Here is a 24,679-nt window from a genome sequence, read left to right on the forward strand (position 1 = left end):
CCATGACTTGTCATGTGCGGGCTCTCATTTAAAAGCATTGCCAATAGAACCCTGGCCGGTTCGAATCGGTGTAAAATTTTGTGTCTGAACACAGATTTTCAATTCGGCCGTTCGCTCGATCGTCCATGCGCGGGGTTGCATTGCAATACGATGGTTACAACTCCTCGATTGTTGACCGTACGATAGGAAATCGTTCATGCGTGGTAGGCCTAACATTTACCGTTGAAATCGCTGAGGCGACGGCAGTTTACACTTGTCCGAAATTTAGGAAGACCCCTGCCAGCCCTCTCCCGCATCTTACGAGCAGGAAGACGCTTTTTGAAAAATCAGCCAGTCTGAAAGTCACCCCTGAGGTAGAAAGATAATCGCGAAGCTGCTATGCACCACGCGAGTGTCCGCTGCCCACGCAGCGGATGCACCACCACAAAGTAAATACCACCCGTCTCGATTTTACAAATCAGTGTATCCCTTGCAGTGTTCCCGTGCTAATAAATAATAATCATATAGCCCCTACCACGCAAGAGTGAAATAAAGAACAAGTGATCCGTGTAACCTAAATGAATACCACAAGGTGCCTAAACAAATCAGCCCAAAAAAAAAATAACGTCAGTGTAGTTAGTGTCTAATCTAAGACCTCTTTAAATGTAGTTGTAATAAGACCCATGCTTGTCCATGCTTTAGTGTAATAATAATAAAACATAATTCTGCGCGGAATTATAAAATAAACATCTGTGTTATTAATTTGTGCCCGTTATAATATTGTCTTTCACTCACCAATACATCAAAGTGCCTACCCGAATGAAGGTCTCCACAACACACTCAAAAAGGTACGCATAATTATATAAAATAAAGAAATATACTGACAATCGAATATAATTTATTTCTTTAATGTTACTCAAATCAATGGATATATAACGGTTTGATCTAGGCAAGCAGTTCTCTACAAAACCAATCGATTTATATAAACATTCATTCAGAATATTTAGACACGTACATCAGGATCACTTACGAGTAACAGTTGAATGTAGGCTCACGCCGTTTTACAACTACTAAATTGATACCTGCAATAATTGATATAAGTAATTAGGTAACTATATAAGAGTTCCAAAATGCCGGCCACAGACGGACAGTTCTCGCAACAGGTTGAACATGCCAGTTAATAACCATACAGTTATCTTTGGTAGATAATCTGCTGCGCCCATAGACGGACACTTTTCGACCTTTCAGATGTGTGCCATGTTCAAACTGCCAGCGACCTCCCACTCCCGTGTTTTTGTAAAACTGTTGGAATTTCAACTCACCGAAAGTTTTCGGGTGACGTTAGCTAGCCTGCTGTGTCGTAAAGTAGGAGTAGCTGGCGCGATTTGGCGGCAAATTTTGACAGTTCTGTCATAATCTTTTAAGTTCGTTCGATAAGAAGTATATTATTTTTGTTGCGTATTCTTTTGCTACTCATATTATATAATTACGAATATTGTGAAGTGTCAACTAGGTACCGCAAACAATATTTATTGTGTGTTGTTAATATGTCTGTACCAAATTAATATATTATATTATTCAAAACCAATAAGTAAATTGTTTTGGTGATTGAATAAAACATATTACATAAATTTAATGTATATAACCCTGATTTAAATAAAACAATACGTATGTATTTTTTCTTAATTAAATTTTATTAAAACAACAATTAGTATACTATGAATAATTTATTCAAAATAAAAGAATCTGGACATATATTTACACAAACAATAAATTGTAATCATAATAAATCTAACAAAGTAAAAATATTCGTAGATCAATCGTTCATTCAAGTATACCCTACTTAAAACTAATTTAACACATGGTACCCCTGTGTATGATCTCGGCGAACATAACCTCCATAGTTTTTGACACTTGATCTGCCATAGACAATAACTATACGTATATGGGCACGTCTGTTGACAGATTTAAATGGGGTAGTTAAACTGATCTGTGGTGTGTCCACTAACGTACAGTTATTGAACAGTTATTGTCTGTGCCATGTTCAAACTGCTACGAAAACTGTCCGTCTATGGCCGCCTAAACTCACTTATTTCGCTCCAGTAGTTTTTGAGCTTTAAACTAGTTTAAACGAACAAGATAGACAAGCAGATACTCAATTTTTATTATAAGTATTTATAGATCTTCTACGCAAAAAAAAATCATACCGACATCACTACGGAACAAACAGACAGAAAGACGAAATAATAAAAAAAAAACGGTATTTTGTACTAAAATATCATGCAAATAGCCAAAACACTGACCGAAAGTAAATATTATTTTGAAATCACAGACAAAAATTTTAATTTTATTATTGATATTATAGATAATGACTATTCACACACAAATCTTATACTTACGTTATAAGTATAAATAAACAAAAAAAAAGTAATAAAATAAAACTGTCAACAGAATCGTAATTACTACAAAACTCCAACAAAGTAACAAAAAAAACGTTTTCAGAGTTCAATGTATGAGACCTCAGAATATTTACATAATTACGAGTATTATACAATTCACCTTAAATTATTAATAAAACAAAACACACAAACTTATTTACGGTATAATGAACATTTTTATTCAATTGACTGCAAGTTGAAAATAAACATAAAGGCTCTAAAATTATTAATAAAATAGATAGGTATCTCAGTTTTTCTAATCCATATACGTTATTTTTGTACTGCTTGGGGGCTTGGTGGCGTTTTTAGCAGTGGACTGTAATTTTAAGGTGATGGTGGATTCCAGATCTAGAGGGGGTTGACAGGATGCCAGACACTTACCTTTTATGATGTCGATGATGGATCCATGGTCTGGTTGCACTATCACTCGCGCGGTATTGTTTGCTGGGTTACCCGGTGCGCGGCACTTGACTGTACACTGTTGATGGATGATATATGAGGTTGATGAATGATGAAAACCGGTATCACGGCTTGTCAGGTATTCAGAAGTATCGCTTGGACGACGGTCACACTATATCAAGCTGACCCGGCCGTGGCCCACGAACAACTTCTGAATCAGTCTGTTTATCGAATTAACCAATAAACTGTATTTTAGCGTTAACAGGCCTTCAAACACCAGCTGTCTTGAGTTAAGTGAATGTTATTCGCAATCACGGTTTTCTCGTGATCCATACTTGCCGGTTGCCTGGTCTTATGACAATAATCAATAATGCCAGCGCTCCATTGGCAAGCCAAAAGTCCGAGGACAATAAATCGTCCGATTTGTCTATGCCCTGCTACTGATCAATGAACGAATAAAAAAGTCGAGGTGTCAAAAGTCAAAAATTGCGATTATCGTAATGTCTTCTGATAACCCTATAATTTTGTGTTATTTATATGTAGACTTGCGTAAAATAATATAGCAGTGAAAACAACACAAGATTTACGTTTTCTTTTATGAATTTCATAAATACAAATAAAAAAATAATTGGTAAATCTCTCATTTTATAATGTGTAAATTAACAAATAAATCAATGAAAATGTTTAAAACAATTACAGATTTTTTTGCGGTCCGAATGATTGCGTATTAATGTCAAATCGAATTTGCATAGCGATCGACGGACGAAGTCTGGCAACTCGGAGGTAAAATATCAAACATGTTTGAAATCCAACGAGCCTGGTCTGCGGATTAAAAAGTCCGCAGACCTGGGGTGCTCCACGCGAAAAAAAAGTCTGAAGACTATAAATCGTCTGACTTGCGTGCCAATGGAGCGCCGGCATACGGATGTGAGGTAGGTGGGGAATGACAGCCACCATGTTTGGCCCAACCAGGGCTTTTTGATGGGTTGTTAAACATTTACAACACTCATATTTTGTGCATCATTTAGAATTTATTTTACTTTATTATTTTTCTTCGGGAATGAATTTTAGATTTTTAGAAAGAAAATCATTTTCATTGAAATACAACTTAAACCTCAGAGACATGCGTCATGTATATTATAAACATCTCAGAAAAAGCCGAGTGGAATTCAAACACCCATACAAATAATATGTCTAAAGTATATCAATTATGTATAATCAGTAACTATATTACAATATATAGATTGGTAAATAAAACCATATCATTATCATTAGCCAGAGTCGATCCACTGTTGAATGAAGCCCTCCCCATAAATCATTCTACTTGATGCGCTCGTTGATTCCGTGAGGTTCTATAGTCGTTTGGTGCCAAATGCATACCTTTTTTTTCAATTCAATTCAATTCAATTCATTTATTTTTTTAACATATTGTGGACATTACAAATTATAAGTTTAAGACGTTCACAACATGACATTTAGAAACACAGATATATAAATATAACAGTATTACATAAAAAAGAGATATATCAGTAGATGAATTAGATAGGTACAAGGAAGTACACCGGATGAGTTAAGCAGACCCTATTTTAAGAATTTATAAAACAACATCCACCTAAACTCATTCTCACGTAGGTGGAATATATCAACACCCGAAGCAATTTCGTTGAACATAGTTATCACTCTCCCAATTGGCATTACCAGTGGCAGGTTGGTTCTGCACCTTGGGAGAATAAACAACTGATGGTCTCTATTTCTAAGATAGTTATCAGGGACACACAGGTCAACACTGCCCAGAATGGCAGAGTTCTCATTTATACCTTGTATAAGTCGAAAAAAATACGTAGCTAAATAAAGATTTCTTCTAAATTGCAGACTGCAATATGTAAGCATGCCTAAGAGAAAGTCAGTTGGATAAAGCCACGGATAGTATCCATACAACCTCAAGTAAAGGAGTCTCAAGAATTTCTTCTGTACCCTCTCCACCATAAGGCCATACTTCAACTGGTGCGGTGCCCAAACAATAGACCCACTCTCAAGTCTGCTTCGAACTAAAGAATTAAATAAAAGTTTTAATACCGTAACATCTGAAAAGACCCGGGAAGTACGCATGACGAAGCCCAACATTTTAAGCGCTTTGTTTCAAATGGTAACTATATGGCTAATAAATGTCAGTTTACTCTCAAACGTAATGCCAAGATCCCTTACAGATGATATTCGTGACAGAACTCTGCCATGCATCGAGTATTGGAAAAACAAAACTTTTGAGGCTCTGGTAAACGATAAAAGATTGCATTTATCAATATTGAATTCTAGTTTGTTACGCCTGCCCCAATTTAATACATTACCTATATCAAGTTGGAGCTGACGACAATCGCCCAAGGTGACAACTTCCAAAAAGAGTTTCAAGTCATCAGCGAACAACAAAAACATAGCATTTTTTATTACCAATGCTATGTCATTCATCAAAATCGTGAACAGTAACGGCCCAAGTTTGAGCCCTGGGGGAGACCAGAAAATGTGTAAAAGGTCTGTGACTGATAAAGGCCGTACGAAGTACCTATGTATTTGTACAACAGCTGTGTTTGGACATTGACATTTCATCAACTTACTAACCTCTACTACAACACTGCACAGGTAGAGGTCTTGCCTACCTCATCATCCATTGGTTTATTTTGTGACTTTCATCGTTATGCACGACACCATATTATGTACCTTTCACAGAACAGATAGTAAACATAATTCCGATAGACTATATTCAATACGCTACATTTTGACGCAGGGTTTTGAATATGTGAGTGGCCTACGAAAATGAAAGACGCGATATGCACGGGCAATAGTGTGTGTAATACACCAATATTAAACGAGCGTCAATGCATAAATCAAGAGCAGTAAAGTTGTCAGTATCCAACGTATGACGTATTCTTGACACGTGTTTAAGTTTTTTCCTGATTCTTCCTTACTCGAGATCGGTTGCCAGCATCTCCTTACCCGTTAGGTATTTCATTTACCATTATTTCTGATTTCTCTGGTACCTTTACATAACACGTCACTACTTTTCATTTATAGCTTTTTCTTATATGAATGGTATATATTCCACATACATCAGTCACCATATTATAACCATCAATCAATTACAATACATTTTATTATATATTATGCACCAATGATGTACCAGTGAATTTTTCTTCGCAGCGATCCGTTAGTTTATAAACGAATGCTACAGTTTTTGCAATGAGGGTAGTTTTAAATAATTGAAGTGCATGTATTTGGACTATTTTGCTATCGTATCAACTGTAAATATTACGAGAGAGTACCCTATTCTAACAATGTTAGATTTCATAAAAGCACAAATTTTCTTTTTAGCCTAACCTGGTATTTATAAATTTCAGATGCTTCAGTGCCACCGGTCAGATATGCACCAACGGAAAACCGAGAGACATCCGTCAGTTCAGGAAGCTGAGTCGGTATATTATGCAAGAGGACCTACTGCAGCCAAGGATCACGGTGCACGAGGCCATGATGATGGCGGCTGACCTCAAACTTGGAGATGACCTGACCTACGAGAAAAAACTAGTCGTTGTGAGTAAAAATTAAAAAAAATAAACACAAAAAGCTTTATTCTAATGTTTCGCGGAGATAAAGTAAATAAAATCTTGTTAAAATGATAGCGGTATCAAGATGAATACTAATAAATGTTATTTTTTATACAACTTACAATTCTGTTTATATTAGTTACAGTATGTACCTACCTATACAAAGCAATGGCGAAGGGTGGAGGTAGGCTGCTAAGATCCGGCATAAATAGTGCATATTAAACTTATTAGTCATACGTATTTGTTTTTATTGAACCAAGACTACAATTTATAGATGGTGTTGGTTTTATTTATAATATAATTTAAAGAGTTCTTTTAAAATCAATTTAACCCTACTTAAACCAACCCTTAATAGTTTTGATATATTTTGGGAGATCGGACAAAATTGTGCACTCTTTTTCATTCATACTTATTTGTTTTTTCGTTGAATTAGAAATACATCTTAGAACAATGTGTAATAATGTATTGTTGGTTATTTTTTTTAAATTCATTAAGCCCTGCCTAACCAAACTACAATAGATAAAAATATTATTCAGTCTATAAAATATCCAAAATTATGTATGATTTAATGGCATAATTTTAAATATTATATAGATAAACAATTTTTTTTGACTATTATCTATTATGGTTTGGTTTTCGCAGGGTTTAATTGAATTTTAAAAGCTAACCAGCAACATCTGTAAATTGTAGGCTTAGATAAATGAAAACAAATACGTATTACTGACAAACTTTAGTGCGCACTATTTATGGCGGATCTTAACAGTCTACCTCCACCCTTCGCCACTGAACACGGTGGAAATTATTGAAAAAATGTTAGTTAGTTAATAGTTTTGCGATGACGTGCATCGAGGAAAATGGTGAATATAAAATAATATCCTTTGTTGTGACGGAAACAACTTCTTGTACTTATGTTATATATTGTCGTAAACGTAAATAATAATAATCTTGTGAAAAATCTCTAGTGTTGGAGCTATTTGCTTGTTGTAGATAGTTGATGATAATAATATCTGCACATGACAAATTTAATACTAATATAATTATGCTACTATTAAATTTGTAACGCAAATTATTAATAATTAAATAATCTTAAAAATGCTATTATATTACTTATATTATAACATACAGATATCATATAAACGGAAATGTTATTGAGATTCTATACAAGATAATTCTCAATAACACTTTTTTAACTTAAAGTAATTCCTCGATTGTACATACTGCGACGTACTATTCTAATATTACAGTAATTTTATAGAACATGTGTCATTATTTAGATATATTATGTCAATTTATATTCAATTCGATGTCTTCGAAATCTCGCCTGGCTCATAATTCATCATCGCCTGAATCCATCCACTGCTGGATGAAGGCCTCCCCAAGCTGATTCCACTTCTCTCGGTCCTGTGCGTTGCGTTGCCACGTACTTCCGCAGATCTTTGTCATTTCATCGATCCAGCGGCCTCTAGGTCTACCTTGCGGACGTTAAGTAGGTACCTTTTGGATACCAATGTATGACTCAATTTGTCCAACGATTGTCCTTTATTCGAGTTATGTGTCCAGCTTATTTACATTTGAGGTTTTTTGCGAACCCTATTACATCGCAAACCCTTGTCTGTCTTCTTATCTACTCATTCCTCTTTTTGTCCTTTCGCGAAGCACACACTGGTTGTAACACACACATAATTATGTCTTCTCTTCTTGATCATTCCCTCGTGGCTGAGTATGGTAAAATATAATGTTCATGTTCCCACCAATATCACTCGTAACTCCACGGTCTTCAAGATACCTCGTCGCGGACAGATGTTATGTTTCATGATGTGTATCGTGCAATTAGCTTATTTGATGGCACCATAAAGGTTGATTTGTTATTTATTAACTATATAATGTTTGTGGACGTATTAAATAGGTTAAATTTATAAAATTGTATATATTATCATATTTCTTTAATATTTACACATGCTGTCTTTTCCACTTTCTTGTTATATTAGTTGTTATTTGTAATTAAGATATTTTTATATATTTGTATTTATTATATATTATGGCGCATTGGCCAATAGCTGTAATGCCGTAATACTCTTTTTATAAATAAATAAATAAATAATAATATCGGAATAACATAAATGGTGTAATTCGTATAGAATAATATTTTTTGTCCTTTTTCAGGTAAGTGAAATTCTGGATATGTTGAGGTTGAATAAAGCTCAAAACACAACAACATCTCGATTATCAGGCGGAGAAAGAAAAAGATTATCAATCGCTTTGGAATTAGTCAATAATCCACCTGTTATATTTCTTGATGAGCCGACCACGTAAGTACATATATATATATATAATTATGTAGTGATTTTGTATATAACCTTACAACTGACATGTTATTGTCTAAGGTCATTTTTATAGACCATAGACAATAACGCAACGGAAATGGAACAGTTGTCTTTCGGCCTTCCTACAATGTAGTCGATACGCGTCCCACGTCTCTCAATGTATCAAAATTCCAAAGTATAATGTAAACCTTTCAACTCAAACTAAAGTCATTTCTTAGTGCTGTATTTATCTGAAATTTATTACTATAAAATAAAACCAGGAAAATACCAACCCCGTATATTATTCATCACTGCCCAAACATACCATGTCACACATACTCAAACAGAACATAAACATAACATCGGGGGTGAGAATAACACTACGTTCATCCTCCCGATAGTTAGTAGGTGTCCAGCATCATGGCTGCTGAGGAATATGCACGGTTAAGATAGAGTTTGCTGATTGGTTTGAAGGAGGCAATTATAAGTATAGTTTTGGCACAATTTACCAACGCCTGGAGAACCTACCGAGGCATGCAGAATAAATTTAATATACAGAATAAACAGTACTTACTTACGATGTGTGTCCTTTCCTGATCTGTAATGTCAGAAGGAGGGTCCTTGAGATTTTGACGTGTTAAATTCAGCTTTCACCAGAGTCTTGATTGGGTAACAATTTTCGACTGTGGCTCCCCCATCAATTCTTCAGATAAGTTTGTAGGTCTGTAAACACGTATTATCGTGCAAGTTGCAAGATTGCATGCTTGGATCAAATAAGTTCAGAAGCTTCTGAATTTTCACCCGACAGTTGGAACTTGTGAGATATGCTCATGTGCAGTAGAACGGTAGTGGAGAGCCTGCCAGAAGAATTACGAACTACACCGCGCAAAGCATTTGTGACGTTCACCAATTCTCACAACTTACAAGCACCATATAATGACAACATCGCGTCTCGCTTACGCTTGAAGAATTGTATTGGCGAAACAGTCAGCACTTATGTAAACAGTTATTATCGAGATAGTTTAAAATACACACTATTGGTGCCAGAAAATCCATGCACTTAGCTTAAAGCGCGAGTATTCACATCTTTTCTTTCTCTCACTTATGCGGCAGGCCGTGAGTGATGTACTGTATAGCTTGTGATGTATAGCCTTAATATTTCCATTTTACTTATTTCAGCGGTTTAGATGATCTGTCATCGTCACAATGCATCGCTTTGCTGAAACAAATTGCCAAAGGCGGAAGAACAGTCATATGCTCTGTCCACACACCATCAGCCCGACTCTTCTCCATGTTTGACCACGTGTACATAGTCGCTGCAGGACAGTGCGTGTTCCAAGGGCAGAGTGCTCACGTAGTGCCGTTCCTGAGAGGCATTGGATTGGCTTGCCCCCTGCATTACAACCCGGCAGATTTTGGTGAGTTATTACCATCGTTACGATAAATTCACCATAATTTGACCTTCACATTAACAATATTTTTTTTTTTCGACCATGTCCAATCCTAATAGGATCATATGGGCCTCCACAGAGTATAGGTTTGTATTACAGATTTTGTTTTTTACGAGAAATGGATGTCAGCCACTTGCTCAACCTATTAGGTACATACCCTGACTCACACACAAATTGAAAAACAATATGTGTACTTGCCAGACCCAGGATTCGAACCTGAGACCCACGGCGTGATAGTCCAACGCTCAAGCCGCGCGACCACCGTGGGTGTATTAAATAATAACATAACAATATTAATATAATAATTAAGGGAAAGGGGCGTAACCCTCAGTTTTTTTCAAAATACGTTTTATTGCATAATAACATTGTAGACGACTAAAAAATACACGTTGTGTCAAAAGGATGTAAGCTGCAAATGCCAATTATTTATTATCTACATTTAGCTACCTAACAATTAAAAAAAAAAAGAAGAAAGTGACATGGGCAAAACGACTTAACCATCATTTTTGTTGGTTTTATTTTAATTAACTCAATAATTACTATCATACTAAGAATATAAAAACCATATATTTTATATTTTAACGAAAACCATAATTATCAAAAAGGTTTTTGTGCCTCCTGGAATTTTTTTTTGTGTGGTTTACACCCTTTTTCCTTTCCATGTCGAATAATATCGAGTCAAAACCTTGATCATCAAAATAAATATCGTTGATTGAATTTTAAATGTGGTGATGGAGGTGCGTGTACTAAATACGGTGGGCAGCAAAAAGGAACTTAATTCGATTTTTTTTGTGAATTCTACACCTCGTCACGTTGCCGTCAGATTTCTCACTTACTGTCCCACAAAAAGAAATTGGCGACACCACGAAGTCGCTGTAGTCGCATATAGAAGACTTCTCAGTGACGTACCTGTCATGGCGGCAACGCATACTAGAGGCGTGTTTAAATAATGTATCAGCTCTCTTTTTAGACGCCACTCCTTTTCTTCTTCGTAATAAACCAAAAACTTACAAATAATAATTCTAACATCACTCCGGATCGTTTTACACATATGTTTACTATAAAAAACTTCAAATTACGTAAATTAATAGATCCGTACACAACGGGAGCGTGAAATGAAATGATAAATTTGGGGGCAATTAACTGCACTGGAGAGGATTGTTAGTTCACAATTTTAACATGTGGACAAGAAGTTCTTATTCGACAATAGTTATTTCTCGCTAATTGATTCGCCGTGGTCGGTTTTCAGACAACATTTAAAAAAAATTGCTACTAACGATTTACTTTTCGAGATAATGGAAGGTAAACATTTTACAACATCGATACTGATATAGACAGAGCGAGAGCAAGCTCGTAAAGAATTCCACATCTTCTCACGCCGCTTCCTGTGAGCATTGTATTATTACAACACATTGTAGTTTTATTCAGTGGCAGATTTGACCCCGTTTTCTTTGGACCATGCACCATATTTATGTTTATTGACTAAGGCGTAAAACCCACTTAACGGAGCGAGTGGGGCTCTCGCGCAAAATTTCACAAGTGGCGTGTAAATCATTGAAAATACAACGTAATCAAATACGCCAGCGCACACTGGATTTGACGACGCATTGTGCCCGCCTGCCCCATGACTCACCGTTGTGTGGCTTTTCAGCCGGACGAATTAACGAAAATAGAACGTAGTCCATCCATTGAACACGGCAAGCAAAATCACGCTCCTCGAAGCGTCGTCGATAGACGGGCGAGAAGCCATTATTTAAGAACAGTGAACTCTTTGTTTAGTTATTGCGTGTCCGATATTAATTACAAGCCCCGAGAAATTTAATAATATTTTTATTGCTTTGTTATGAGAGACGCTGATAATAATAATTATTTTGTGCTCTTTGAGCCCCTTATTACATAGGTGAAGGGTAATGCGCGGGTGGGAGGGGGCCTACTCAGTAGTGAGCGCACCGAACGCTTTTTTGGTGGGCTTTATGCCTAAGCCATACTGATTTTCATGATCTAATGTTGTGATTTAAATGGGGGAAATGGTGTGGTACTGTAAGTATACGCAATATTGTATTACACTATTATGTTGCAATGCAAAATTCATACTATTTTAATGATCACAAATATTTTAATATATCTAGCTGAATTAGAAATAAGAGATTTATCTAGTTTAGAAGTTGGACACCAATAAGATAAGGATACACTAGTAAAGGTTATCCGATTTGAACTCTAACCAACATAAGAATTAGTTGTCACTGTCAAAGATCTTAGACATAAATTCCTATTATTGAGTCACTATCGTCTATGAAAGATCAATCTAAAATAAATTATAATAAAGAGTAGGTAATGTCATATAATAGCGATTATAAGTTAAGGTGATGTCTTTACCTACCAAAGGCACCTAGCGGAAAAATACGAAGCTTGCAATTTGAGACATGTTTTTGATAATTTACAATTATTTCAACTGTATTAATTAATAAAAATGAAAGTAAGGAAAATATTTTTTATTTCAAGTCGAAGATAAACTTATTATATATTATAAATTAAATAATTGTAAAAAAATGTTAAAAAATGTGAATTTGTCAAAGGACCCCATCTTATTATTACATATTATATTTTATGATCATAGTTATGATTAAAATTTAGTTTATTAAGTTTTCTATGCTGTAAGTACCTAAGAGATTTTTGAATAATTCATAGTTTTAATATTTTTTATATTTATTTTAAAAAACATTGATTTTTATAAAAATATAAATGTGTATAACTTGAAATCCTTTTTATTTATCTGAAATCTTATTTAGGTATGGTCCCAATATTGAAGCTCGATTCGATGGGGTCCTTTGACAAATTCACATTTTTTATTTTCAGATAGGTACATATTTATTAATTAATACAGTTGAAATTATAAATTATCAAAAAAATGTCTCAAATTGCGAGGTTCGTATTTTTCCGCTAGGTGCCTCTGGTAGGTAAAGATATTGCCTTAATACGTAGAGTGTGCATTTTGATACGTTACACATTGTTGTATTGAAGTTATTGGAAAAAGAAAGCCCATATCATTATGTCGTTTTCTTCTTCATCGTAAACATCTGGTTATATTACTGAATATTACGATCTCTACTGAGTGGAACAGTTCAGTTTGTCTTCACTGAGGCGACTTGCAATCCATGTGTTCTTCGTCTTCCGACACTGCCGTCCATCGTCGCTTTCCAGCTCAGTACCTCGGGTATATGCACCATGACCCCCACATTCTGAAGCGGGCCCTCAGGCTAGGATCTTTGCCCCCCCTACCTATCGCTAAGGTTAAAAGCAGTGAAATTATGTTTTAGATCAAATTAAGGGGTACTTATTATAGTGTATTATCAACACACAATTAATAATAATCAAAAATTACAATGCATAATCATATAATTTAAAATATTAATAGACATGAAGTGCAATAGCGCCGCAGGCAACGTTTTTTTACTATTAACACTAATTTGTGATGTTTATTTATCTCACTCATCTGGTCGACCCGCCACGCCAGCCCCCCCTAAAGTCCGGGCCCCCAGACTAGAGCCCTGTCAGCCCCCTCCCTTACGCACTAATTCGTACCTCCATCTAGTCAGCGAATTTCGGCCTGCCTTTTCTTCTGCGTCACATTGGATTATTCTCATTGACGTTTATACAGTCGACATGATCAAGCCAGAGCAGTTTTCCAATTTTAATTGATCGATCTTCACACATACAGTCATTGCATTTTCGTCTCCAATTGTTGCAATTGTTGAGATTTTTTCTTGCAATAATACCAAGTGTTCGTTTGTTTCGCAGAATTAATATCCAGGTTTCCGGGGTGAATGTGAACAAAAACTTTACGAGCGTTTTGTGAAATGTTGGTAGTTCAGCAAAATAGTAGGTGTGACCTGAAATTTTCAAATAAGCATTAAATTTGATGGAATAATTCTCTTGTTAATTTCATTTGTGACATAATAATATCTATTCACGAGAGATTCAAGATAGACGAAACTATCATCTGTATCAAATTTGTACATAAGTACATACATTGATCGTGAAAGCATTTCACTACGAGGGGGGTACTGTCGCAACACTCGATCAAGTCACTTTGTTCCTTCCGCGTACACGCATACTTGTAAAAGATTATAGCTATGTTTATTTTGTTCGAATATCCGAATAAACACAATAATACTCAGTGAACGGATTATACACATTCAACCCATCCGACATTTATGCTTATACCCTGCAGTCACCCTTTTTATCAGCTCTCATGCAGGCAAAATGGCCAAAGGGTGCGAATATGAAAGCACAGAACAGATAATAAATAGAATTCTGATAGGCTATATCCCAATACAGTAAAGTTTCACGCATGGTTTTGAATATGTGAGTGTCCTACGAAAATGAACCACGCATCATGCACATGCAATAGTGTGTGTTATACACCAATAGTAAATGAGCATCAATGCATAAATCGAGAGTAGAGTGAAGTTGAAGTGTCATGGCCGCCGTCGTGGCGCTGCGATATATTATGAAAGGATTGTCAGTATTGTAATTCTCGAAACTGTCAAGCTTCACGTCAAACTTGCCGCAGTCTAGTTGTCAGTATTCAATGTATGATGTATTCTTGACACGTCTTTAAATTTATCCCATATGCTTCCTTACTCGAAGTCGGTTGCCTGCTTCTCCTTACCCGTTAGGTATTTCAGTTCCCATTATTTCTGAGTTCCCTGTATGAACTCATAACACAGAGATGATAATGTAGACTATGACAAATGATGATATAATGATCATATTTTTTTACAGTAATTGATGTATCTAGTGGCGAATATGGAACGGATCACGTGGAACAAATGGTACAAGCAGTGGACAATGGCAGATGTTCAAGATGGGAGCCTCCTCCTGACACGGAAACCTCTGGACCTCATTTCCCAGCTGACGACAAGTTCACTACTTCTTCTTCATCAATGCTGGAGTTGGAAATTGATACCGTTACCGTCAGAATGCACCAGTACAAATATAGAAGTTCAGCTTGGGCACAGTTCCGGATACTACTTTATAGAATGATGCTGCAGACATGGCGAAATTCGGTAAGAAAGTTATTTTTTTCCATCGGCTCTAAAATCCGATCTACATCGGTCCACCTTACAGACACATTGAAAAACAATATGTAAATTTGCCAGACCTGGAATTCGAATCGGAAATCTATGACTTCTGAGCGGACACATTACCACTCGTCATCGCGAGTGCTAGTAGTTAATCGAGCTACTTTTTTCATTAAGGTCTAATTAGGTCTTTACTAAGCCTTTCTACCAGAGGCACCTAGCGGAGTAATATCAAGCTTGCAATTTGAGACATTTTTTTCATAATTTACAATTTCAACTGTATTAATTATTAATAAAAATGTATCTGAAAACATTAAAAAGATTTTTTTTTATTTCAAGTCAAAGATAAACCTACAATTTAGGAAAAATGTTATAAAATCTTATTATAACATACATTTTATGGTCATATTTATTATTAAAATTTAGTTTATTAAGTTTTCTAAGCATCGAGAGAAGCATTTCAAGAGATTTTTGACTAATTTACAGTGTTAATATTTTTTATATTAATTTTAACAAACATCGATTTTTATTAAAGTACCTATTTATAATTTTTTTCAACAAAAGATGATAATTTAGAGAAGGCGAGGGAAAATACCATATTCAAGGTTTCTATTTAATTTCAATTTAAATTTTTTCAGGCGCACCTTTGGTTGAAAGTATGTCTCCACATATTCCTTGGCATCATCATAGGATTTTTATATCTGCAAATGGGCAACGACGGTTCGAAGACTGTCTTCAATTTTGGATTTTGCTATGCCTGTCTTATAGTTTTGATGTACGTGCCAATGCTGCCCATTTTATTAGCGTGTAAGTTTACCGATATATATTATAATATGTTTACATTAGTTTTTTTAGTAGATAGCAACCCTTTCAAAACAATCTATGACCTAATACGCCACGCATAACAAAAATTCTGGTTAGTAATGGGACCAAAGTTTATTAAATCTTCTGGTTCTTAGTATTAATAAGAAATAAAGGTGACATAATTATGATGAAAAGCTATAACGCCAGATTTTACTGATATGATAATATTATGTGCGTGACATTGACAGACTGCCTCTATGAATACACAAACTGATAATAGGTACATAATAATTTTATATAGATACTATAATTACAATTAAGAAAACTGTTAAATTAGGTGGCATAATATATTAATACCTAATTAAGTCAAAAATAATATAGTTATTTTATTAAGGACAAGCCCTCTTCCTGCCCATGTGTATTAATATTATAAATGTTGTAATATTCTTGATATAATGATATATTATGATATCGATAGTTACCTATTTTTTGAAATAATAAAATTGAATATTAAAAGTATATTAATTATGTATCATAATATACCAATTTTATGGTAGATAAAATACTAAGAAAATACCTTGGGTAGCTTATGGAAATTTTCACAGATGTCAATGTTGTCAGTATTTTGATTAATATAATTATTATTTTACTTTGAATTTAAAAATTTATGTTGTTCAACACTTTTATAAAATCTTTATATGTTTTCCAGTTCCATCAGAAGTGCAGCTTTTAAAGCGTGAATACTTCAATCGATGGTACGGTCTGAAGCCTTACTTTGCAGCCTCGACCATCGCCAGACTTCCAATACAAGTATTCATGTCGAGCATTTACCTGACTATGACATACTTCATCACCGGTCAACCGCTGGAGTTCTCCAGATTCGCCATGTTTTTCTCTGTACTAGTTATGGTGTCGCTCATATCAGAAACATTGGGTGTGGTTATTTCTTCAACGCTGAATGTGGTGGTAAGTATCTAGAGTACTAATATTTTTTTTGTGATTTATAAAGATTTTCCATAAGAAAAGGTGTTCAGCAAGGTGATATACTCTCACCCAAACTATTCATCTTTGGAACTCTGGAAGGTGGAATCCCCATTAATAATGAATATTTTAGTCACCTGCGTTTTAAAAATAAAAATAACACAAACTGTTTGGCTGACCCTAATGCGATCTTTATCAATGACACTCAACAACGGTGGCTTCTCAAACAATAAGTATATCTATATATAGGTTATGTATGATGAGATGTTTTGCAGAAAAAGACCCGCATAAAAGACATTCATTCCAAGGAATTGTGAAAAATTACCACCCATTGTGCCGTGCAACAAAATATAAATACTTACCATACAAATCATGTATACTTATAATAGTGATCCCAAGGAACTTAGAAATAATGGAAACTGAAATACCTAACGGGTAAGGAGAAGCAGATAGCCAATCTTGAGTAAGGAAGAATACGGGATAAATTTAAACACGTGTCAAGAATACGTCATACGTCAAATACTGACTGCTCTCGGTTTATGCATTGACGCTCATTTGATATACGTGTATTAGACATATTATTGCACGTCTATAATGCGTGGTTCATTTTCGTAGGACACTTACACATTCAAAACCCTGTTTAAAAATTTACTGTATTGCTATATAGCCTATCGGAATTCTATTTATTATCTGTTCTATGAGTGATCCAAAGACTAGTGCAGTATGGCATGACAAGGTTCATATTGAGCATAACTCGGAAAGTTATGTATACGATATGATAAATATCGCCAAACTCATGAAGTAGCAATGGGCAGGTCATATCATTAAGTAAATGGATAACTGCTGAATAACTACAGTCATGCAGTGTCAATAGACATTAAATAGCTGAACTATAGAGATAATGCCATTATATTTTAGCTTTCTGACATGATATTATTTATATTACAGAATAGTGTATTCACCGGCCCGGCCCTTTCGGTACCTCTCATGTTATTGGCAGTGTATGGAATCGGCTCAGGAGATTTACCAGTTCCACTTCACTGGCGCCTGGCGATGTACTGCAGCTATCTTCGGTACGGATTGGAAGGTCTGGTCACCGCCATCTACGGCTTTGGTCGTAAAGATCTCTTCTGTCCGGAATACGAAATCTACTGCGAGTACAAGAGTCCGCAGTATTTTATAAAAATGATGGGAATGAGAGAGGCTTCTTTCTTTTTTGACTTATCAATGCTTGTCTTCTTCTTTTTCATATTTAACGCTTGTGGGTATTATTTATTACGACAGAGGCTCTCTCCCAACAGAACCTTTAAGGCCCTCAAGTATATTGGACGTTTCGTAAAGTCACATATGAGTATGGCATCTCATTAGATTTAGAAAACATACAATTTTTTTTTTAAATAACTTATTTGATTACATGAATGACTATGATTGAAACTGTGAGATGCGTCATAATTTAACGTTCAAAGAATGAAATGAGCATTTAATGTTATGATTTTCACATTAACAGCTAAACTGCTAAAATATAGTTCAGATTGTTGCTCAAGTTAAAAAATATTTAGGGGATGAAAGCAATTTATAAAGGCAATACCTCGATCTACCAGAGGCACCTAGGGGAAAAATATGAAGCTTACAATTTGAAACAAATATTATGTAAGTATCTGAAAACATTAAAAAGAAAAAAAAATCATTTTAAGTCAAAGATAAACTTACAATTGTAAAAAAATATCATAAATGTGAATTTGTTAAAGGATCCCATCTTATTATTACATATATTATTTTATGGTCATATTTATTATTAAAATTTAGTTTTCCATGTTTTATATAAGAGATTTTTGGCTAATTCATAGTTTTAATATTTTTTATATTCATTTTAAGAGACGTCGATTTTTATAAAAATATAAATGCATATAACTTGAAACCTTATTTAGGTAGCTTCGTATTTTTCCACTAGGTGTCTCTGGTAGGTAGAGGTATCACCAAGAATCCTATTTTCTCATTCGCATTCCTAATTTATTAAGACCAACAATTTCATAATAATAATTATGAAATTGAATGAATTGAATAATAATTATGAAATAATTATGAAATAAATGTAGGTTTAAGTAATCAAAGTGAACATTAAATTGTGTTGCCAGTGTGATATTTTATTTGGACTGCACAATAAATTCGAATTATACAGTTGAAGTGATTTGATAATAAATCATATTTACCTATTTAATAATTTTGCTCGATGCAATATGAAACTTTAATAAAAGTAAATTTTACCTTACATACCAAATAGATTTGAGAGACATTTTTATAAAATAATTTCATATTGCGTATATTTGCCAAAAAACGATTTAATACCTACCAAAATAGGAATATTATAGTTAAATTTAATGGGTACCTAACATAATTTTGAACAATTATGGTTAGTAATAAGACTAGTGTAATATTTTATTTTATTTTTAATAGAACTGATGAGTTTTAATTTTGATACAATGTTTTTTTATGAATGTAAGTAACCTATAAAATAATATACCTACTGTTTAGATATATCATAAGAAATCTTACTAAGCTGTTATATTATTATTTTGGTGGGACATTTAACCATCAATTTTATTTCCATCCAGAAATATGTCACTAATCTATTTTTTTAATGTTTATTATTATATCCGTGCATGGCAAGAATATATTGATATGTCAAAAACAGGGAACTCAGAAATAATTAAAACTGAAATACCTAACGGGTAAGGAGAAGCAGGCAACCAATCTCGAGTAAGGAAGAGTACGGGATAAATTTAAACACGTGTCAAGAATACGTTGTTCTCAGTTTATGCATTGGTGCTCATTTAATATTGGTGTATTACACACACTATTGCATGGTTCATTTTCGTAGGACACAACACTTTCAACACCCTGCGTCAAAATTTACTGTTTGGTATATAGCCTATCGGAATTCTATTTATTATCTGTTCTGTGGTCAAAAATCATATATGTTTAGAACAGCACTTTATTTTAGGGTAACTCCTGTTTTATTTTATTTGTGGAACAAACAATAATATAACAAAGAAATGTCTTGTTTATCATTTGATTACATCTTCTTGTAAAACTCTTTAGGTAACTGAAAATAAAGAAATGATTTGACATACGATTTTGAATTATCGACATATTCCTGTCATATACGGATACAATTTAAATAATATTATTTGTGTTTAACAAGTCGCTTGGTTTAGGTTGTTAACATGAGGGTGAAAGATTTAATTACCTATATTATATAAGTATGACATAAAGACTCTGCCTATAAGATACTATCAAAACGATAACACAATTTTCTAGTATAATTAATGAATTAATGTTATCCAAAATGTTCAATTTACCATATTAAATATAAGTTGTTGTTGATAACTAAAATGTACTTACGAAAATTCCTTAATTCGAGACTCGACATGGCAATGACAACGTATAGAAGCCATAGATTATTAAATTAAGTAAATTATACTATTTTTTTATTCAAATGAATAGGCAAGAAGATTTAGATTGTAGCATTCTTTATTGAATTTATATATATATATATATATATACTGTAACACATCAGAACCTACAGACAGAGAAAAAAAAATTGAAAATATTTGCAACCATCATGATCCCGGTGCTTTACTGCAATCACTAATCACACCAAAATTTCCAAATGCCTAGTACAGACCATACAGATACCCACCCCACCCCGGCTTATGATCGAACATTGTACACAAACTGTTCATGAATATTTCTATTTAAACATTTATGAACTTTTAATATGTTCTGATTTAAATGTCACTTCTATTTTTGTACTCCGCATTGGATGAAAAACATAGTTCAAGCACAATATATTCTTGATCTGGACTAGGCTTTACAACATGCAACTGAGGTGTTATTTAAAATTTCTGACACCATCTATGAATCAAGGTTAGTTCTTTTTCTTTGTGGGTCAGCCTATATTTAGGTCTGCATATACTGCTTCCTTCCAATTTTGGATGCCAAGGTCTTTATATCCAGCTAGACTCTAACCCGCCATTATGTACGAGATCGACCATGTCTTCATATGCTTTCCAGTTTCCTGAATGTCAGTTTCTTTCTCATGAGTGGCTTAATCCTAATATACAAAGCATAGTCTGTTGTGGTGTTTACATCTGCAACTTGACTATAATGTCATTGATGTATGCGAAGATCACAACGCAGTCATGCTCGACTTGAATGAGCCCATCCGTTTCCATGCTTTTTGGTCATGGATCAAGTTTCTGAGTCAATCATTATAACTGATTAGTGTTTTGTATAAGATGTATCTTAAGTCTCGGAATGTAGCACTTTATTTAAACATTTTGTTGACTATCATATCGTCACCATTCAGGCAAAAGCCACCAGCCCACAAAAAGGCAGTTTTGAGTTGAGTATGTCACCCAAAGCATAAAATTATGTTCTTTAAGATGCAAAAGTCACCACAGTACATTAGTTAGTAAAATGTTGCTTAAATTCGAATTTTTTGTTTTTCACTGAATAAGCATAAGTCAATATATGCGGGCAGACATTATTAACACTATATAAAATAAATCCTTCGTTATAAATTTTAAAAAAAAGTTACTAAACTATGTATGGTGACTTGGAAACTTTTAATGCTTGTCTGAAACAGATAACAATAACTAAACAGGGATGGTTACTTTAGCTTGTCATAATAAGATCGCTTTGGTCCAGATTATTAACAAGCAAAAGTCACCGAACCTCATTTTAGCCACCTTGCCTCCTTCAAAACTTTCCAGATGTATTAATTAGCATCGGAAAGTAAAAGTAACCTAAAGGGTTTATTAAGAAGACATGATAAAATTATTTAATGTAGAGAGATCCTTAAAAATATTAACATCTGATTTTTCCTTCATCTCAATTCAAATTGCAATATCTCCAAATGATGTTTTTTGGGTTGCTGACTTTTGCCTGAACGGTGACGATATTGTTCTCTTCATTTTGATTTATACTATTTATAGGCTATTGTCATTATTAATGAATGATCCCAGGGAGAGCCATTCAAAATGGCCGCTGTATGTCTTGAGAGTGTCATCTTTAAAACCGTCTGATGTGTTATGAAAAATTATGTATATTAAATAAAGGTTTCTAAATTCACCGAGGCTAATAGAATAATATAATACGAATAATATACGTTTCTTTATAGATAATACATACATTTCTTTTATAGATTTAGAATATTCGTGAGAGTGATATCGTGGTTTGGTTCTGATATATTTTAAGGTGTAATTAAAATTTTAGAACCCCATAAATAGTGCTCTTGCCAGTAGTGAGGAATTTCATTCTTCCTGCACACAACATAAAAACTGACAGTTAGGAATGCTAAGTATGTGGGCAGTTAATTGGTCCTGGATAATTGCCATGATGGCCAAGGAGGCTAACGTGTTGGCCTATAATGTCAAAAATGTAAAAATACCAAAAATTGCTAAAATTATACGAAATACCTTCCCTTTATTTTACATGGAACCATGGAGTTCCGCAGGATACCATTTCACAATACACAGCCCTGACTTAGTGATAATTTGGGTAAAACACCAAACATCGTGGCCTGGGGGCCCGCTTCAGAATGTGGGTGCCATGATTTGGCAAAAAAAATCATGTGTTCTTTCTTGTTCAATGTATTTGTGGACCTAGCAGGTTGAGCAAGTGGTTAAAATCCATTTCTTGTGAAAACAAAAATCTGTTAATACAACTTCCACTCTGTGGAGGCCCATACGATCTTCTTAGGATCGGACATGGTTTAAATATTAAAAAATAATGATTACATACTTGTGTTTGGGTTAAAGTATTTTTTATATAAACTTTTGAATGAATATTCAAATGGATGTGGCTTTAATAATATATTTATTATGATGACAAAGTGTATCAAATTTTACATATCAGAAGATGTTTGCCTTATACAATATAACTGTATTGTTTTAAAAAATTATTAATTTTCTAAGTGAATACTTGTATACATGAATACAGAACTGAAAATAAAAATTTATTTTTAAAATTTACTAGTTGCATAGTATTATATTTAATTACCTTTCCAATCCCTGTATAAATTCTCATTGCATAGTGTTCGTTCATAGCAGATGGTTAGATATTACCGTCAGACCTGCAGCACGTAGGTCGCTTTTGTAGCACCGCTGCAGGGTGAGGGAGGGCCGGCCATGGCAACGGAACCCTTGAGGATGTGCCATAAGGGTACGCAGTGTCACACTCTTTGGCGATATCAGGAACACTTGTCCTAGCCACGTAAAGGCCGTAAAGCGTCTCTCCATGATTACCTTTATCACCGAAGGCTGCCATGTCAATAAGCTAAGATAATATCTTAGTGTAAAAAGACTGAAACGTTGAACTTCTCAGAAGGTAAATTAAATATGTCTTTGTTTATTTATTCTATTTCATAAAAAAGTTTTTAAACAGTTGATTTCATTTCAGCAGAATGATTTAATATCAATAAAGAAAAATAAATGTCACAGTTTATGCCTTAACGCTCCGAACAATGAATGCGTCAGGCAAATAAATAACCGCTGATGTGTTTTTTTTATATTGAATGTATTTGAGTGGTTTAGAAATAAATGAGGCAGTTTGTATGTTCGTAAAAGTTTAGCGATTCATTAAATCTTAAATGTGGAATTGTTAAAAATTAACTCGCCAACATTGATATAAAACAGAAACTGGTGTTTTTGTTTCTAGAGTCCTAATTTCGTGCGCCGATCATAAAGTGTGTAAAAAATGCTACACAAAACGCTACCACGGGAACATTGGACTACCGTTTAAGAAGTATACAATGACCTCATTGTAATCCTGTGCAAACTGAAAATCCATTTGGATCGCAATCACTTTGCGCCCATGAACCGAGTATTGTTCATAATACTGCTACATGTTCTACTTCGCGAAGTGAGTGATACACATATGAATAACAATGATAAGTTGAGTGATGTCTTCAAAAATGCAGGCAGTGCGTAGCACTTGGATGGTATTAGAGGAGCCGCCGCTGCTTGTAATATGTCCCTTTAAATTCTTTGCCATCGTGACATCAAAATAATGATTGTACCCATAGTAATTTTGAAGTTTACAAATCAACCAACGTAAACATAAATAAGTATGTAAAGATGTTTACGTTTTAGTAAATTACGTCTATAAAATATCTATATTATATTTTCGCATTCTTACAATAGTGGAAATGGCGACCATTGTCATTTTATTTTTTGACATTATATTTTTAAATTATTTTTTAAGAATCAACATTAATATGTTGACGGATGGGTTTTTGGCTATGCAAAAAACAACAAGCAATGAAAATTTGTAATGAAAACTTCAGGCTATAAATAGGAAATTAATGAGGTCATCAATCTGACAGGAAATGCTGACAAATAATTATCACCAACGGTGGGAGTGCGTTACAATTATTGTTATTAATATTATTACTTACATAATTGTATATCCCTAAAAATTTATGTTATATTATATCCCTTTACATTTTTGAATTCTGGGGCTCATAGTCAAAATTTATATTCACACCATTACTGCCCTGCTAAGTAAAAACACAGATATGAGAAGTCGAGTTTTAAACTACCTTTTCTCATATATTATGTAAAATTATAGGATTGTTTTGACATA

At 34.1% G+C, this 24,679-nt stretch overlaps 1 protein-coding gene across 2 annotated transcripts in view; it reads left to right on the forward strand.

The window, feature by feature from the left end:
* The window catches only part of LOC147078283 (ATP-binding cassette sub-family G member 4), a 102,940-nt gene extending 84,239 nt beyond the window's left edge, over positions 1-18,701 (forward strand). For both annotated transcript variants that reach the window (XM_085958161.1, XM_085958150.1), the window contains exons 4-10: positions 6,206-6,395; positions 8,573-8,718; positions 9,892-10,130; positions 14,949-15,232; positions 15,886-16,054; positions 16,761-17,017; positions 17,981-18,701. In XM_085958161.1, coding sequence (XP_085814287.1) covers positions 6,206-6,395; positions 8,573-8,718; positions 9,892-10,130; positions 14,949-15,232; positions 15,886-16,054; positions 16,761-17,017; positions 17,981-18,400 — 1,705 coding nt within the window. In that variant the 3' untranslated portion in view covers positions 18,401-18,701. The remainder of the gene's footprint in view (positions 1-6,205; positions 6,396-8,572; positions 8,719-9,891; positions 10,131-14,948; positions 15,233-15,885; positions 16,055-16,760; positions 17,018-17,980) is intronic.
* The last annotated feature ends 5,978 nt before the right edge of the window (positions 18,702-24,679 follow it).

Source organism: Rhyacophila brunnea, unplaced genomic scaffold (assembly GCF_057557595.1).
Source record: "Rhyacophila brunnea isolate RB1 unplaced genomic scaffold, BYU_Rbru_1.0 scaffold_11, whole genome shotgun sequence".
In the NCBI taxonomy this organism is placed as follows: Eukaryota; Metazoa; Arthropoda; class Insecta; order Trichoptera; family Rhyacophilidae; genus Rhyacophila; species Rhyacophila brunnea.